Source organism: Strix aluco, chromosome 15, assembly GCF_031877795.1.
Source record: "Strix aluco isolate bStrAlu1 chromosome 15, bStrAlu1.hap1, whole genome shotgun sequence".
Lineage (NCBI taxonomy): Eukaryota > Metazoa > Chordata > Aves > Strigiformes > Strigidae > Strix > Strix aluco.
In genome coordinates this window covers 8720744-8739341 of record NC_133945.1, presented here as the reverse complement: position 1 = coordinate 8739341, position 18598 = coordinate 8720744, and the positions used below count along the sequence as shown (strand labels likewise).

The 18598-nt window shown below is 48.1% G+C and overlaps 1 protein-coding gene across 5 annotated transcripts in view; it reads right to left on the bottom strand.

Moving 5' to 3' along the window:
- Nucleotides 1-625: 625 nt before the first annotated feature.
- The window catches only part of RNF216 (ring finger protein 216), an 81331-nt gene continuing 63358 nt past the window's right edge, over nucleotides 626-18598 (bottom strand). For all 5 annotated transcript variants that reach the window (XM_074840733.1, XM_074840734.1, XM_074840735.1 and 2 more), the window contains 4 exons: nucleotides 16182-16279; nucleotides 13487-13709; nucleotides 4920-4989; nucleotides 626-4273 (listed from right to left, as the gene is read on the bottom strand). In XM_074840733.1, the coding sequence (XP_074696834.1) occupies nucleotides 3954-4273; nucleotides 4920-4989; nucleotides 13487-13709; nucleotides 16182-16279 (711 nt within the window). In that variant the 3' untranslated portion in view covers nucleotides 626-3953. The remainder of the gene's footprint in view (nucleotides 4274-4919; nucleotides 4990-13486; nucleotides 13710-16181; nucleotides 16280-18598) is intronic.

Genomic DNA, 18598 nt, shown 5'->3' with positions numbered 1-18598 from the left:
CAGGGCGAAGTTAAGGCTGTGCAGGAAACGCTGAGCAGCTCCGATGGCCGCACGCTCGGCCGCACGCTTGCCCTCACTCCCCCAGTCACATCCGCCTGGGCACGAGCAAACCCGGCCGTGACACCCAGCTGTGACACCCGGCCTGGGGAGGAGGCAGGGTGGGGGGTTTGCAGGGCAGCCGAGGGTCCCCGAGCAGGGAAGGGGCTCCAGAGCCGCTGCACCACGGCAGGGAGGACCCTCGCCCTTCCCCTCTCCCCCAGTTGCCAACACACATTTCCTTTCACTTTTAAGGCTGGATTCTGCATTTACCATCACTCTGCCCCCCCCCTCCAGCCTTTCCCCCCACGACACACACATCCTGGTTTCCATTTAAAGAAACGACTGGAAACCATTTTCTATCCCGTCCAGTTTTTCCTCGGGAGCATGTGGAACATATTAAGCTTTTCCAGGAGGGTCAAATGGGCTTTGCCTTGCAACTTGCGGAGTTTTCAACTGCACAGGCTGAGATCTGGCGAAACAGCCCTGCCCGCTCACCCCTGCTGCTGCCTGTACGGAGCCCCAGCACCAAGCCAGTGGGGAGGGAAGGATGATGTTTTGCCTGTAACTAAAGCACAGAGGTAAAAGCCAGAGTGAACAAAATTTATTTACAAAAATTCAAATTACAATATAATACAGGAACTTTTTACACACAGAATATTAGAACAGTTTACTACCAGAAGGTAAAGAAAAATATTTTTGGGGTTTTTTTCGTTTGTTTGTTTTTTAATAAACCACCTATTTATTTTCAGCTATTGTTATACAAAGTTGCAGAACATGCACATCTTTACAGGGTTTCTTTAATATAATGTTTTGCTAAGTGCAAATACTAAGTTTCTCTCTCCACCTTTAAGGCAAGTAAAATGGAACACTGCAATTAACCTTAAGAAGTACCTGTTACTGGATCAGCCTGGGCACAGCAACCTCCCTGTTGCCTTTTAAAGGACGAATGGTTTCAAGGACGGCAGAGCGGGAGGAAAAACGGGACCAGATCACGGATGGCTCTGATGGCTGTGCAGTAAGGTTTGGGTTTGTTTTTGTTTTTTTTTTTTTTTTAAATAAATCAACACAGTTAAAATATATGAACGCAGATCCAAGCGCTATCAGCAACCACAACTCGAGGTCTCTTGGGTTAGAGGGGAGGAGGAGCCACGGGCTTGGCTGTGGAGTAATTTGTGGTGAAATGGGTGTTTCCTCAGGGAGAGAAAGAAGCAGCGCTGGGAGCCCAGCGTCACCCCAGGGCTCGGTGGAGGGCTCAGCCCATCACAGACCAAGCACCGATTTCTCTTCTCTCAGACACAAATAAGCTCATGGTTTCACAGAGGACAGGCAGACAGTGGTCCCCTCTCCCCCTGTCTCTACTGGGCTCCTCCAGGACCACGACTGCTGCGCCACGGCAGCAGAAGACACTCACACCCCAAACAGGACAGACCACAGACACCAACCTCCCCTCGCCACCTCTGCCCGACGCTTCGCCATCCCTCTCCGCACTTCCCTCTGCCACAGCTTAGCTCTCGACGCCCGCACGTCTCCAGACGCGCACCAAAAGATGGGATTAGAGCATCCTTTTTCGCTCCTGCTCCCAGCAACGTAGCCCTGTGCGACACATCGTGTCTCCTTCATAGTTTGAGTCACCAGTTCAGGAGCTGAGCTGTGCCCCAGCTGCCCGACCTCCCCTTCACACAGGCAGGTGCTGGGGGACAACCACGATCACCCTGACAGAGAAAGGCACGTGCTTTAGAGACACTGGAGGGCTCATCCAAGCCAGCCCCTGAGCCCACAAGATCTTGGCTATGAAAACCCCAGGATTCTCTTTCTGTAAGCAGCAGCCACACGTGCTTCTGCTGACCTGGGCCCATTTTCTTGCCACCTGCTGACGCTGTGAACACAGCCCTTCCCAAACTCATCAGGATGCCCTGCTCCTGGCTACTGCAGGAATCACCTGGAGCAAGGCAGGGTTTAAACCTGGCTAAAACCCAGCCAAGTAGCAAGCGATAAGCTCCTGCAGCCCCCAGACTACTTCCAGAAATAAATTTAAAAAAGCAAATGGTAGCAGCAAGGGAATACCACTTGGTTATTAATGCTAGAGAGACCACGGCACTAAGGAGCTGGATATGGTCAACCCACAGGCAATGCCCAAGAGGGGAGAAATTGCTGACTCAGCTCCAAAAAAGCATGGAAGTCCCCTCTGGGAGACCCTCCTGGGGACACCAGTCCCCAGGCGCTGTCCTGGGCCGCGGTGGATCTCTCCAGGAGCACCCCACCGACAGCCCATCGCTCGCTGCAGGCCCGTGGAGATGCTGTGCTGGGAGCAGTTACAGGGAGCTGCAAGCAAGGGTTTGGCAGAAGCTGTGAGGTGGAGGCAGGGATTTTTACCTGAAAAACAAATAAAACCAAAAGACATATAGACACTCAAATTCCAAGGGGAATAACAGGAGGGGAAATGCACCCAGCGGGTTCCCAGCAGGACGGAGCAGGATGAGGCCCAGACCAAACCACTCAGGGAACAACAGCACAACTGGGCTGCTAAAAGCTAGCCCAACGTTTCTGGAAGGGTTTTTTTTTTTCCACTCCAACCATTTTCTTTTCTAAAGGGGGCCTGTACCAGACAGTACAGCCAAGGGCTGTGGGGAAAGGGCTTTGTGCCAGCACTCCTCCTGCAGCCCAGCAACTACACCCTCTGCTTCTTACAAGGAAGTTTTGCTTTTCCTAAACCCTCACTTCCTCAGCCCAGCAATACTCGCGTTTGCCTTTTAACATGCTTTTCCAAAGCCAATTAAGCTGAAACACACATTTTCAGAAGTTATGAAGCACCGTGGAAGCAGCCAGCTTCCTGCAGCAGAAGGCTTCAGCGGCCCGCTGGGTTGCAGGGGGTTCGGCTAAGGGGGCTCCCGCCTCACCATCGCCTGCATGCACGACTACAGGGGTAGTTCCTTATTTTTCTGCCACAGCACACATCACACACCACTGTCTACGCATCTAACTGGGTATTTGCCCAAGCCATTTTTGCAATGAAGGGCACAGCTTAGGCACCGGGTGCTTCTACCAGCTGTTTGAAGACTGCTGCCAGAACCAGAGGGAGATTTGGGATGCCAGATGGGAACAGCAAAGCAAAGGCCACGTTTTGGAAGTCAAAAGGCACCCAACTCTGGGGGAAAAAAAACTTGAGCCCTTCAAAGGGGGCAAGTTCAGTTCAGCCAAAGATTAGGGTGCCCGAGTCTTCTGCTACTTGCTAAAGCCCTGAGACACAACATGGCTCTGAGCTTCCCATCGAGATCTCAGCAACAAGACGGCTGCTGCATCCCCTCACTCGCAGAGCGAGAAATGCTATGAACAGTAGATTGACTTGGTTTTGAACAATTTATTTCTGCTGGGAGGTGCTAGCAGGTTACAGGGATGCTGGAGAACATGGGAACTCCAGCCTTGTGCCTCTCTACAGGCAGAAGGCCAGGGCAGCCAACTCCTGTTATCTTGTTCCTGAAGGTCTTAATTCAGACGCCAAGTCTCTCCTCCCTTCCCCCAAGATTCACTTGACTGTGCAGCAGCTGCTCTGGACAGCAGGAAGGTTGGATTTTTGGAAAGTCCCCGAGGAATGGCTGTATCTCTGCCGTCAAGTCTCACTTTCCCTCTCAACAGCTGCCTGAGTAGGCTTTGTCAAATCAAAATATCTGGATGCCCAACACAGGGAGAGACCCCTTGAAAATGCAGCACCAAGCCCTGTTGCCACACAGGCTGAAATGTTTGATCGCAAAGTTTCAGAGAAGCTCTAGAGAGGGGTGTAGTGCAGGTACGCGTGAGTCAGAGCAGGTCCCCTTCCAGCTGGTTACACTGAGAGGGGCTGGAGCAGGAAGGGGGGTGATGTTACTGGGGTGGCTTTGCCCTGCAGTGACTCTACGTCAAGTGCTGTTTGAACCAGGTCAGAACCGGTGTCGAGGCTGAGGGCCAAAGTGCATAGGCAAGTTGTGCTCCAGCTGAACGTTGATCTGGGGAAAGTCATAGTTCACCCTCATGTTAGGTAACGGGGGGACGTAGGGCGCAGGGATAGGGCCGATGTTGAGGGGGATGTTATTGTACATGGGACGGACAGGAGGGAGCGGGAAGGGAGGGTGAACGAAGGGGTAAGGGGGCATCCGGGGTTGATGGAGGTTCTGAGGAACGGGTCTGGGGATGACTTCAATTCTCTGGATTTTCTCCATGGGCTTTTCCGCAGGAGGGCCGATCCGCTTGAAGCTGTTCTCTGCAGAGGGAGGAGAGAAAAAAAACAGTCATCCCACAAACAAAGACTCACCAAGCTTAGTCCACGGTCTTACATTTGCAGTCAGCATCCTCTGTCCCCAGCACGTTCCCTGCAGCACCACTGCTCGTCCCTTCCACGCTCCAGGCACCGCGGAGCGCAGTACGAGCTTTCCAGGTTGGTTCTTTTCATCAACACAACACCACAAAAGGGGAACATCTCCTTTTGCAGGGATGTGGGGCAGCCCCTTGCATGCCCTTGTGCCTCCCACCAGAGAGCACAGAGGTTATTCTGCCCTTCAGCTACTTTACCAAGCTGAGAGGAGACAGGTCTGTGCATCCACCACACCCAGCGCCAAGTGAGAGCTGGACAGGAGCCTTGTGCCTCCCCACAGTCCCAGCAAAGGCCCACAGGCAACAGCACTTTAAACCTAGACCTGTTCACAGGAGGAACAGGGTGGTGGCTTGCACTCCAGAGCAAGATTTGGGTGACGCCTGGTGCAGCACAGCAATGCACGGAGCAGCCTGCAAGCAGCCAGGCTGTGGGACGAGTCCAAGGAAGATCCAGAGACTTGTCAGTAGCTGGGAACCCTATGCTCTCCTGTCGTCCTCAGTCTGATCTCAAAGCACAGGTACAGACTATGACTTACCTCCATTCTTCTTCCTTTGCTCCTCTTCAGCCTCCTTCTGAATCTCCTGGATTATCTTCTCGTCATCTTCCTAGAAATCACAGGAGTATCAAGAATCAGAAGGTTAAGACCTGCTGCAGCAACCTTCTATTCTCTCAATGCTGCTTTTCTTTTCAGCACGTTTGCATGGGAATAAAAAGGTAAATTTGGCTGAATTGTCCTCATTTGGGGCTGACCTAGGTTTAGTCAAAGGCAAGGCTGCGATGGGGGACTGCGGGATGAGTAACTTGCACAGAGCCAAGCCTACTCTACAGAGTATGACTAAGAGGCTCAGATCAGCTTTCCAGGGAGATCAGTGCTAAAATTCACTGACTTGATGGAAACCAGAGAACTGCAACCCAGCTCCGCCCATCTGAAGAGTTGCTGGAGAGCTGTTAATCTTTTAAATGGCAATAGTCTATTAAATATTTATATTACGCTAGCACTTCTAGAGTTTTTGGCGCAACAGCTGGAATTAACACAACTTAAATTCTGGCTCTAGTAGCTAAACGGTGCTGTGACAAGGCCATTTAGATCTTATCTGTAACTCTGAGGAGGGCATAAATCGCAATATGTTTCTTTAATGTCTATCTAGAGGTTATAGCAAGAATATTCAGACCCGCTGCTCAACAAGAATGCAAGGACAAGCCAGAAATTGAAAGCGTCCTTCTGCCTTTCATCATCTTCAGTTTTCTCAACCCAGAGGAGCTGCAGTGAGACCAAATGATGCTCTGAAGCCTCAGGTGGCTGCAGGTACCTAGAGAGATGGCATTTACACCATTATTTATTAGATCAAGGGAGCACGGTGGACAAAGTCCTGGAAGAAGACCATGCAAGCTCTGAGCTAGGAGAGGCTTGCCTGGAGGGATGGCCAGAGGCATCGACAGCCCATAGGGTGCAGGCAGCTCTCAGGCTTTACACTGGCCGTGCTAGCGTTGGCATGAAACCAGAGATTCACCCCAAATCATGCTCCAGCATCAGCTGTCCACTTCCAAGAACGGCTGTGAAAAATGAGTTTCTTCATCGCACCACAGCATGCAACAGCTATCGGGGTAACAAAGATTACACCAAACAACTAAAGAAGACAACTCCCTTTTAGTGCAAGGCAGCAGATGCTTCTGCTGGCCATATGTGCAGCGATGGCAACAGAGGTCCTCCTGGTCTCTGCAGGGTTGCATCTGCTGCTGCTTCGTGTCCATCGGGATGAAACACTACCTGGCACTTTCAGAAAACAAATGAGCATAGCTAAGCCTCCCTGACAGTGTTTGTACTCTTGATGTTGGTTATTAGGGAAGAAGGCCAAGAACAGGAGCTGTTAGATGACACACGACACCTGCATCGGGCACGCTGGGTCTACCTGTGTAGGAAGGAGCATTTGGTTTGCTTCAGCAAGTGCTAGCGGTGGAGCTGGAGGGAAGCCCCAAGCCCCACGTACCCCACAATGTGCAAGACACTGCTTAGTTTTATTCATCCTAATTTCAGTACTGCCAAACCCCATAAATTTCTTCCTGAACACTCTTAATGTGGAAAATATCCTCTATTTTGAAGAGTGCTCTGGGACTAAATTTGAAATATGCTCCATGTGTGCAGCTACGTTAAAATTATTTTAAGTCTAGCCAGCTTCCCAGTTCCAATCTCACGGTCCTGCACATGTCAAGCAGCAACGCCTGGGAGCCTTGCTAAAATGTCCCCTCCTCTCGCCACCAGATAAGGTTTCCCTGGGAGACCAAAGTTATCTTAATCTGCAGAAAGCCATCAAACTCAATACACTTCCCTCCCTTTTATTATTCTGTGAGTCAATGGTTAAAATTAAAGACTTTCCAGGACACACTTTTTTTTTTTTTTTTTTTTTTCCAAGCAGGCTGCTTCCATGGACTGTTAATTACAGCCTATCTATCTCCATAAAAACTGCTGAAGAATGGCTCTCCTGAGCCTATACAGGACTTCTAATTACCCCCCAAGTACCAGACTGCAGCGTTCCCTGGCTGGAAAATCACCTGGGCATGATCCACAACAGGCCACCAAACCCCCTTCGCTGCCCGAGCAGTGCTCTCAAAGGGTGGCCCCAAAGCTTCAAGATTTCAATATTTTTCTTTTCAGAATAATTTTTGCAAAGCTGTTGAAAATGGAGATAGCCACCTCTCCCATCTTATTGCCACTTACTGGAAAAGATGCACCCGAAGGTTTTTTTTTTAGTTATCTGACAAGTAAGAAACATATTTTAAGCTCAGCTGAACAAGACCACCCTATCTCCTATCTCCTTCCCTCGCACAAAGGCATAAACCTCACCTTAAAGCCTAGAAACATGCAAAAGTCCCTTCTAAAAAAAAAAAAAAGTTTTACTTGCTTTAAGTAAGTAAAGTTTTACTTACTTTTTACTTACTTTACTTAAAGTCTGGGATTAACCCTCTGAAACAGTGCTTTTCAGGGACACTACTGTCCTGCCACCCCCCCGGCGTGGTGCTGCAGCTCCTGCAAACCCCACTGTTGATACCGGTCAGTCCCGCAGAAGTCTGGCGAATCGGACACATCAACAAAGCAATTTTCCAAGATCCTCCTGCAGCGAGTGCTACTCATCCCTCCCGGTTTAAACTGCAGCTGACCTCCACACTAATGAGGGATGGACAAAGCCATCTGCCCCTGGGGCTGGCGGGCCAGCTGCAAGCATGCAAGGTGATGCTGGCTTCAATTACTGCAGCTCCCAGAGCGCCGGGGAAAAGCATAACAGCAAACCCCATCTGCCAGATCTCCAAAATGACGTCTGCCTCGCAAGGACAACATAAACCACATCACCTCAGATGCAGCAGCCAGAGATCCTTACTCAAGCCCATCCCCTCTTGGTCTTCAAGAGGGAGGCAAACATCACAGCACACCCTGGATACAAAAAACCTGCCAAGAACAGACCTGGATTGGGACGACGAGTTCCCGACTAGTTCTGCAACTGCAAATCACAGCAGAGGCATATCAAAGCACATCTCCAAGAACAGAAGTTATCAGCTTTGTTGTTTCTCTGTTGATAAAAGAGTATTCTCACATTGGAAGGTTGAGAAGTATTTGTACTTAATCCTACAGACCAAGCCTTGGCTTGGAATTTTTTTGCAGTGTTTCTGAAAAATTGGTATCTATTAATACAGAATGAACAAAAACACATGGCACAATAGGCACCTTCCTACTTAAGAAGCAGACATTAACCTGGCAAGTGATGAATACACAGCACAGCTCAATACCTGCAGTATTTAGGAAAGATCCATGTCCCAGCTGGAACAAAAAAATTGATCATCTGTGTACGGCAAGATAAATTTAGGATATTTGTGAAGGAAAGCCGATGCCACAAGTTATGGCTGTTATATATTGCACTGGCACAGGTCAGAATTAAAAACCAAGTAAGTCCTGCAAATATTCACCATGTGCAACAGTGATTTTTGCAAAACTCTGCTAATTCTTTGAGAAGCAGAAGCTGTTTTTTTGATTCCACAGTTAATTGGAGGGAGATGACAGATTCATCTAGGGGTAAAGCATCCCCACAAAAAATGAAGTTTTCATTAGCACACTTATGGCTGGCTGTTGTGGTGAGAAACCATTTAATGTCACATGGAGTGGAGGCTGCAGGACAATTTCAAAAGCCTCTTGTGTCCATTTTCCTGAGCGGGTTCAAGTCCCTTAATAAAGGATTAGATTATAATTTTAATAGCCTGTTCACAGGCTGTATGGATTGAAGGGCTTTATCTTGTCAAGTTAACAGTCATCTTCCTGTCAGCTGCCTTGCCTACAGCAAAAAAAAAAAAAAAAGTGAAAATCAAAAAGCTACCCCCCAAACCCTGGGGGGGTCTCACTACAGGCCAGCCCACATGTTTTTTGAGCAGGGATGTAACTTGGCTCTTCTCCTGAGAAAGAAAAATGCAGGGCAACGCTATAGCACGGCCCTTCCCCACACTCCATTGCATCACGGGAGAAGGGAGGTGGCCAAGAGAAAAATGCAAAGGATCTATGAGATGTATTCACTCTTCTTATCTGCAAACACCACAGAGAGCAAACGCCATTATTAACAGCAGCTGCATTTTTAAGTGGCAAACCAGGACCGAGCTCTGCCCCAAACCTAAGAGCAGGATGCTCTTTGTAGGAACCATCCCCAATCCTGTAGCCAAAAAAAAAAAAAAAAAAAAAAAAAATGTTTGTCCATGGACAGACAGCGCCTGCCCTCGTGATCCCCCACCTGTGAAAGGATCTCGGCATGGAGGAGGCTTTTCCTTTCAGCCCTCTGCCATTGAATCCAGGGAATGCGGCGAGCACGGAGCCAATCACAGCAGAAAGGATGGCTCGGGTCTGTGGATGGATTAACTAAAGAGCTGGGCTGGGTTGCTAAGCGAGGCACCTTTTCATGGCAAGGAGGCCCGTTTCAACAAGGCTGGTACAGAGAAACCACGTCCAGCATCCACGCAGGGCCCTGCACACACGCAGAAAGAGCCGCCGGAGAAACAAACAGCCCATGGGGAACAAGAAAATACAGCAGCAAAGGAGATAAAAGCTCCGCAAGTCACACCTCCTCTGCCCAGAACAAAAGTGCCATCCCTGGAGCTTTTGAAAGCTCTGTTTTTATCTACTGCGCCTCTCGTTATCTTTAATTATTAAGTGTCATGGGAAAGCTGCTGCTCGCCTCCTGAAAGAGGGAAAACAAGAGACCTGGTAACTATTTCTGGGCTGCGCAACCCCTTCCCTGTCTTTAGAAAGTCCCTTCACCACCACTGCCTCCCCCTTTCTGGCTTTTTACTGCTTTCTTTTTCCACGTATGTGTGGCCGCAGCCGTTACTAATAAACTTGAAATGATTTTTCACGACGGAGGCTTCCAAAGGACTAAGGGGTTTTGTTTCAAATCATTCCCAGATCAGCTGCGGAGAGCCTGAGCAAGAACAGGCATCGGCTGTCTCCGGCGTGTTCCTCCATGCAGCAGGAAGCAGGGGATAAAAGCTGTGTTGTAACTGGAACAGGGCATCCGCAGTGCTGCAGGAAAAGGGGGGCCAGGACGGGGATGAAGCACACGCTGGCGTTTTAAGAAATGCAGAGTTATTTTAGCAACAGGCATTCCATATTGATGGCTTTCTGTGAATACTGCGGATTAACCGTATGCTTATGATTATGGCATTTTATAGCATGTTAAAAAAATAAAACCAACCAACACACCCTAAATTTCGGGGTGCTTCCCCCTCTCCAAATCCTAAAGGCAGTGCTGTGTACTTCATGCATGTCCTTAATGCATTTGAAGTTTTACACAGTCTTCACTCAACATCTTCTTTTTATAATGCTAGAAAGAGGGATAATTGCAAACACCTTATCATGATTAGTCTTTTGCTTTGAACTTTAATGATGGGCCTTTGGGAGTGTTTTAAGAGTTTACTGAAAACATCTTAAACTTTAAAGCCAAAAAAACTGCTATGCAGTATTATTGATAGTCCAGAGATGAGTATTAAATTAAAAATAATAATACGAGACCAGAACCTGGTTTACCAAAACAGTCAGACTGCATTAGTCAAATCGCATCACAGGATTTGAACAAACTGACTAAAACACGCACATCAGCCTCAAGTTTGCTACGGATATTTAGAAATCAGGGAAAACACAGCCCCCAAGTCCCAGAGCCTGCTGTTTGCAGAGCCAATTCTCACTGCTCCATCCCGAGCTTTGTCTCTGGCAATATTGCATCAGCTCCTCCTGTAGCCAGCAACGTCTCAGCGAGCAGAGCCAAAGCCAGCGCGGGCTGCAGAACAGGCACACGAGGACTTTTGGCCAAGCAGCTTACTGAGAAGAGCTCCTGGCACATGTCCGTATCCTACAGGGGCCCAGGGCACCGATTAGCTCTGGAAGAAATGCAGCGATTAAGCGATTATCGCCTGCTACCCTGGAAGCTGCTGACCACAGCCCGATTGCAGCTTGTCTCTGAGCCAGCAAATATTGCACCAATACTTTTAAATTAGACTCCAGTCTGATTACAGTATAGGGAAGATTAACTAACCTTTTATTATGGGAAATTTTGAAGCATCTGCTTTACTCTCTCAAGATCATTTGAGACAAAGACTAACAGATGCTGCAGTTCCTAGAGGACTGTCTTCAATCTGTTTTTAACCCAAGCTAATGAATAGGTCTACTTATACTTTTGCAAGAATCATTTCAGACTCAGAAAATGTCAAACATTTGGAAAAGAACAAAGGATCCCTATTTTAAAGAAACCTGAATTTTGCTGTAAATAACAGGGAGTTAGACCCAGCACAGATCCTTCACAAAGGTATGAAATCCAGGTCTGACAAAGCTGAAGTCTACATCTGTGAAATGCAAATGGACAAGATCATGGTACTGTGATCACGCCACTGGTCTGCTGAAGACAGTTCTAGGTTAAGGCTGTACATAAGTATATCAGAAATCAGAACAAAAGCATCCTGTCACCCTCTGGAAGCCAGGCTTTGGTGCCACGTGTGCCCTCCCCATTTTGCAACAGGGCCTAATTCAGGAAGAGGAGTGGCAGCTCCTAAGCAATGGGCTACAAATTTCACAGGTGATGAGATGACCCAGTCTTGTCTTCTCTGTACTTGCACACAGGCAGAGCATGGCTGCAAACATGTGCAAGCCCACAACAGATACTCTCCTCCTATATGTACAGCATCAGCTGTCTACTGACTTCAACAGAATAGAAGACATTGAGCCAAAAGAGGAAACAGCAGAGTTGAGAAAGGCACAAGAAGATGCCAGTGCAGCAGGCAGCAGAGCTGGGATGGGGTAATCCCTTGGATGGCCATTGTCCCTCACAAAGGACAAGACACTACTGAAACAATGGCCTTTTGCTCTTTCATAGCTCCATGTCAAGGTTCAAATTCATTCCCCCTCTTCACGTCTACCACGTTAACTCCTGTTTACATGTCCCATAGGAGAGCACAGATCACCCAGGTGGGACTGGGTTAGTGTCACTAAGCCCCTTACAAAGGGGGACAATGCACACAGGTATCCATCATTTCAGCCTTAGAAGCCAACAGCTGAGTTTCACGTTATTCTTTGCACCGCAGCGAGGACAGTTACCCAACTTCACCTCCTCAGCCCACCAGTGCTCCGTCATCCAAAGAAAAAAAAAAAAAACCCACAAAACAAAACAAAACAAAAAGAGCAGGCAGTGCCAGCTCTTTGCTGACGGTGGGAAATTTTTCTTTGCCACAACATTGGTTAATTAGAGAGCTGGGAAGGGCCTAGTGACAGTGCCCTCTTTGTGCTGTTTATTTATTTATTTATTTTTAAGTACAGTATAAGCTTTTTGAGAGGCCTCATGTTTTCTCTGGCTCTGAACAAATGCCATCACCCAGCACAATTAGCAGCCTGACGGGAACAAAGGACAGCAGCGCTGACAAACCCTGAATCACATCCTGGTGGAAAACAGGGAGGAGTGGGACAGGAATCCAGGCAGCGAATAACCAGGTGTTGGAAACGCTACAGGGGTGCCTAGGAGGTGTCTGTGTTTAATTTAACACCTCGCAGTGATAGGATAAGGTGGAGAATAAAGGCAGGCAAGCAGAGGACTAGGAAGTTTACACTAGTTGGGACACTGCTGGGAGATCCCCAAGAGCCTGAAGGTAGGAAGGGGAGATTTAGAGTGGCTTTTCCTTGGCTCTGTGCAAGCGCAGGATTGTGCACATCCCCTGCAGAAAGAGAGGCCAGTAGCTGTCTGGCAAGCTGCAGCAGCCTGAGACAAAGAAGTGTTGGGACAAACCAAGCTCAGACAAGCCCTGGGAAGGCAGATCCACATTCACGTTTGCTCTACTGCTTTGCTGAAATCAGGAAATTCAACTCCTGCTCCTACCTACACTCCTTCCGGATTTCTGGTATTGAAGACCTCTATTTACAGAGATGCTGCACTAAGTTTTCCCATGCCTGTCACAGCTACAAGCTGTATTAAGTTACTACAGTTTCCCTTACAGCTCAGCCCATGCTTCAGTTCTCCCTTTGCAGCTGTTGACAACAGCCGTGAGAACAGACCCAACTATAACTCGGGTCCGTGGGCTTGCAGGCAGTGTTCTTGGTGGGTCCATCCACCTCTGAGAAGGGACTTGCAGAGCCAGCAGCAGGATGATCTGGGCACCAAAGAGACACAACTCCCCTTACCCCCAGATGCAAAGCTGTACCAAATAGCATCTCAGCTGCAAAACTAGGAACAAGTCCCAATAATCCCAGCGCCTGCTACCGTGCCTGGTGCCAGCACACGCTCCCCACCAGCTCCTTCCACAAACCCCGCTCCCCAGAACAACACTCAGAGAACTCCCAGCCAAAGCCCTCGACTAACAGGAGCTGTTTTTCCCTAAAGCAACACCAGTTCCTTCCAAGTTGCGGTCAGATGTGACTCTGTGCTGATGTAGGCTTCCAGTGTGTTTTTTAGCTGCCTTGGGAAAGGAAAAAAGCTGTGCTGTCTAAAACCAGCCGTTTTCCTCTGGTGGAAGGCATGTATTTCAACACGCTGCCATCAAACAGTAATTGAAATCAGGGTGCGGAATCATTCACAAAAGTCCTTCGTTACTTACTGTGGGATCTGTCCAGAGAGAGCACTTTGCACAGTCCTGGCAGGGAGCCCCGGGTGAGCGGGGGTGTTGGCAGAAGTGGTCGTACCCGTTAATGGCAGCCCGGCAGAGGTAGCACATCTGAGCACCGCAACGGCAGGACATGCGGTTGCAACCCTCCGATTTAATTAGGCCAGTCCCACACTTGTGGCATTTTCTAATTCGGGCGGCTGTCATTTTCTCTTCTCTGCAAGGCAAGAGGAAGGAGAAGAATTAGAAAAGGGGAGTTTTCAGTCACCAGCCTGCAGTAAAATTACTGTTACGCTATTCCAGCGATGCTTTTACCCCCCCTCCCTAGTGCACCTCTCCCCATCCTCTTTCCTCCTACGCCATCCCCGCGGTCCACCGCTGTTCCAAGGAGGTCTGGGCTCAGCTCCACTTGGAGCCAACCCATGACAACTCAAGAACAAATTAAGTGAAAGAAAGTCAATCACTGGCTGTGTGCTACAGACCCGATCCTGGTTTCCATGTGAGCCAAAACGCCACAGCACCAAGCTCTGGCTTGGGAGGAATTTAAGCCGTAAGTTGAAGGGCCAAAGGGCATGTGGATGCTTGACTTGGCTGTGGAGAAATACGGCCTGGGAGATAAAGTTCAGGAAAAGCAAACCCTTGGCTGTCATCTGCTAGCTAGTTTTATGTTTGCCTGTTGCTTCGGCTACAAAGTTGCCATGACCATATTTTTTTTTTTTAACCCTGGCTGATATGCTCCAGGTTTGATTTTTGTTAAATTTAAATCAGTAACTGAAAAATAATCACATCTTTCCCCAGAGAGGCTGGGTTTTCCCTCTTAAGATTCCCTACGTACATTTTCCAGACATTATTGCTTTAGGTTCAAGGGACACGTTTTGCTCTAATGGGGCACAAATGGGAATCCAGGACAAAGCACAGTCCCTGTCCCCAGGAGACATCCTGGCAGCGACACGCACTCCAGTGCAAAGGCTCAGCTCGCGGCAATACTATTTTGGCACAGAAATGGAGAAAAGCCTCGGTCATTTAATTAAAGACTTAAGAATATAAGTTGTCATCCTAAGGGCCAATTTTCTGACCGCTGGAGATCACGTTACAATTTAATTCACAACCTAGAAGTGAAATCTGATGACAGAAGAGTAAAGAGACAGTGTTTTCATTGAGGGAAGCACAGCTCTCTGGCCGTGCTGACCTGACAGTGGGGAATGATCTTCCTTAACCAGGGATCTCCACCCCACTACTTTAGTGGACCTGCAAAGTCAACATATGTTTGGGAGACGACAGGGAGGTATTTTTGAGGAGGATCCCAGCAGCAAACCAGCACACAGCACAGCCCCACAAACCGCTCTGTCAGCACAACCAGAGGAGCAGGGAATGGCAAGGTGGGAACTTCAGCTGCCTTGCAGCCACCCAAAGCTCCCACGCAGTTATACCTGGCATGACCTGCACCCAGGCATTTGGAGATATGCTAAGAATAGAGATGAAGAAAACCCCAACTTGTGACTGGCTTTCCTCTGAGCTGCAGCTGCTCTTCCCTCCGCTACTCAACAGGATGCTGCCGATGCAGATTTTTTTTTTTTGGAAACTTTGAGCAAGGCAGGAAGTTTGGCCTGAGCTCCAGCTGTGCTTCCCTTTCCTTATGCAAGGCTTCAAAAGGAAGCTTTTATTGTATCAGGCAGTTAGACTCATCTACCCACAGAAACGTTCTGCTAAAGGTTTTGAAACTACTATTTTCTTCCTTATTAGGGACATGACAACTTATTCCTCCTCCCTCTCACCCCTCTTTCCTGCAGGGAAAGGAGTGGCAGAGAAGAAAGTCACAAGTCTGTGAAGATTTTGTTCTGAATTAGGGACTGCAAGATGAGCAAGCAACAGTCATTCAGCCTCCCAGTGGTGGAGCTTTCCAACCTCTACTCATGCCAGACAGACTAAATCAGAGAGAAAAGGATTGGGCAATGTGGGCAAGTCCCACTGGACTGCAGACACGCAGCTCCATGGATGAACCTTCCCTTATTTCCTAAAGGCAGAGGATTTTGTCATTTACTGTAGCAATAAGAGAGATCAAACTTCAAAAGATTTTAGGGAAACACTCAGGATTTACACCTGTGTATTTCAAAATGTGACTCCATTCTGTAACAATTCCTACAAACCAGTTAGAAACAGAGACAAGCTTCTGTAAGAAAACACATTCCCTCCCACAAAGCCAGAAAGCAGTAGCTGAGTAAACCACGCATCCCACTCCAGATTTTCAAAGGGTAATAATGACTTACTGTGACTCAATACACTCCTTTGCCTCTGTGCAACACCTCCCTTCTCCCCCCAAGCGACACTAATGGGGATTTCTCACCTCTGAGAAGGACCAGGTGCCAGCCTGCGAGACACCAGGCTAGCCAGAGGAACAGGCTGGTCTGGTGACAACTCTCCCACGTTCTTGAATTACCAGCTGGATCTGCTGCCAAGTATCTTTCACAGAAAGAAATCCCATCCTAGGAGCCTTCTGACCCCTCAGCTTTGACATGCCTAGGACCTCCCTGATGGAAGGTAGTGATGCCCAGGAGAAGTTTAGGGCCTCTGCTAGTCACAAGAACACAGGGGCTTCTCACTCCCTCCACACCAGAGTGTATTGCCTACAGTATTGCTATTACGAGTTCATTTACCCCCCTATTTTTATCTGGTTATGGAGTTTACTTACATGGATGTCCTGTATTTGATGTCATCCTTCTCGGCCAGCTGCTCGCAGGTGAGGTTCATGTGCTCCTTCCACAGCCCCTGGCACTTCCGACATGTTTCCTGAGGAGGATAACAAGCATTAAGGGAAAAGAAGACCCAGCACACCACTAACAGCATCAGGAATTGGAAAAATTCCCATCTCTTGCCCCACCACGCTGCAGGTTCTCAGTTGAGGATGGGGCTGGCAGTATAGTATAGACTGTCTGCAGGTCTGTCCTCCACTGGAGACCAGAATAAGTCCATGAAATAATGGGAGCCAAGGGTTTTTCCAAGGCACAAGAACCCAGGTACAGAATGAGTCCATAAATCCTAGTTCACCTAAAACCCATGGAACAGCTACCAGGTTCATCTGTTACTTCCTGGAGGAGACTGCAGAGATGAAAACATGGTGCTAGAGGACATCAAGTTCATGCGTTTCCTGACCGAAATCCTTCACCTTCATATAAAGGGCTTCTAGACCAGCAGGCAATGAAAACCTTACAGCTGCATCAAAAACTGCTTCACCATGCATACAAGCAAATCCACATTATGCTTTGTGAAACCTCACAAAATAAAGTTAAGGCAGTTTACGTGAGTAAACAGCTTAAAAAGGCAGGATGTGGGCCAATATCCGTAAACCAGAGGTGGAATATGAACAACCATTTATGAATTTAACCAGAACTGAACTAAACTTAGAGCAAGTGACTGAACTCTCCTGTTCTTATAAACTCTTTAGCAAAAGCCTCTAATCCAGGACTGGTAAAGCTGCATGGAGCTGGGGAGGCACTACTGGCAAGGGAACTTGGACTAACACTGGGGATAGAGTTGATTTTTTCGGTTGGCTGGCCAAAGAAAACATAATTTTGTTTTGGGTCAAACAAGAGATTTTCCTTTAATTTGAGGAAGATTAAAAAACATCCAGATCAAACTTGGAAAAAGTACATGTTTCACAATCCAACTGTTTCATCTTCAGGATGGCTGGGGCTCAGGCTTTTAAATCCAACTTTCTCCCCTTGGCAGGAAAACCCATATGGCTGTGAAGCATCCTCTTCCCCTCCACAGCAAAGAAGGTCCCAAAAGAGCTTTGCCCAGCTCTGGTCGCACTATTAGCAAAAGACAATGGTTGCAGAGACAGATCTTATTTGATTGCATTACCTTCATTTTATTCTAATGATGAACTTGGATGTTTATATGAGATATGATAGAAGTAACTGCTTGAAGACACACGTAGGCAGCAACACTCTTTTGATCGCGAATCAGACAAACAGGATGAAGACCAAAGCTTCCAAGGAAGCCACCCCGAGGAGGAGGGGGGTGCAAAATGTTGACGTGTTTATATTTGTGCTTGCTGGGAGATGCGTAACAGCTTGTGCTTTCATCTGGAGAATTAAAGCCTCCTCGTCCTGGCTGGTAAGCCGGACATGTTTGCAGACTGCAGGGTAAGGGCTGTAGTAAGAGGAGAGCCAAGCCTGCAACTGTGTCCCAAAAGCTCAGCAGAGGATTTGGTGATCACTTATCTTGCAAATGCACCCTTTGGCAGGCAGGCACTAGTTTTAAAGAGGCAGTAAATGTCTGGTTCTATTGATCCTCATGAATCATTCATCATACACCATGTTTTCCTGCTAGAGCTGTTAAAACAGGCACCATTTTGTGTGCATTTGTTGGCAGGCCACGTCTGGCTGTTATCGGCACGGGAAGATCAGACTTGGAGCTGTACAGGTACCTCGATGAAGACCCACCTTCCCCTTTTATTCTCGACACCTGGCCACATGCCATTCCGAGATAAAAAGTTCTGTAGGTTTCAGTTTTTTACATATAACAAGGGTTAAAAACAGTCTTTGGAGTCCTGCTACACAGAACGACTTTCACATGCCAGCAACAAAGATTTAACAGCTTTCTGCCAGAAGGGTTGGCACACTTTCCAGCCAGGAGCCTACTATTCCCAATTACTTAACTCCAGGAGCCTCCTTTGCTGCTGAATTAGAAATGATGCCCTTCTGAAGCAGATGGTGCCGCTTATACTTTTGTACCAAGTCGTTCCCTTTGCCTTTTGCTACTGCCACCATCCTTGCTTTGCACGCTGCAACTATTTGAAAACAATGCTCTCCCTTGAGCTGAGGCTGTTATTTGCCAAACAGTTGTCTCCCGCACTCAGGAAAAGGGATTTCTGTGCAGGCGAGGAGAAAGGGAAGAGGCATGGCAATATAGGTTCCCAAACACGCTGGGATGGCATGAAATGGAAGGTATCCAGTTCTCCACATTACTGTGACCGCTGCACAGCGAGTGCCATCACAGCTGTGCACATTTCTGGGATCTCTCCCAAGAAGCGTTGGCCACAGGGAGCTGCAAACCCATGGAGCAGAAGGAAATGTCCCCATGGCTTCCTAACTCCAAGCATCA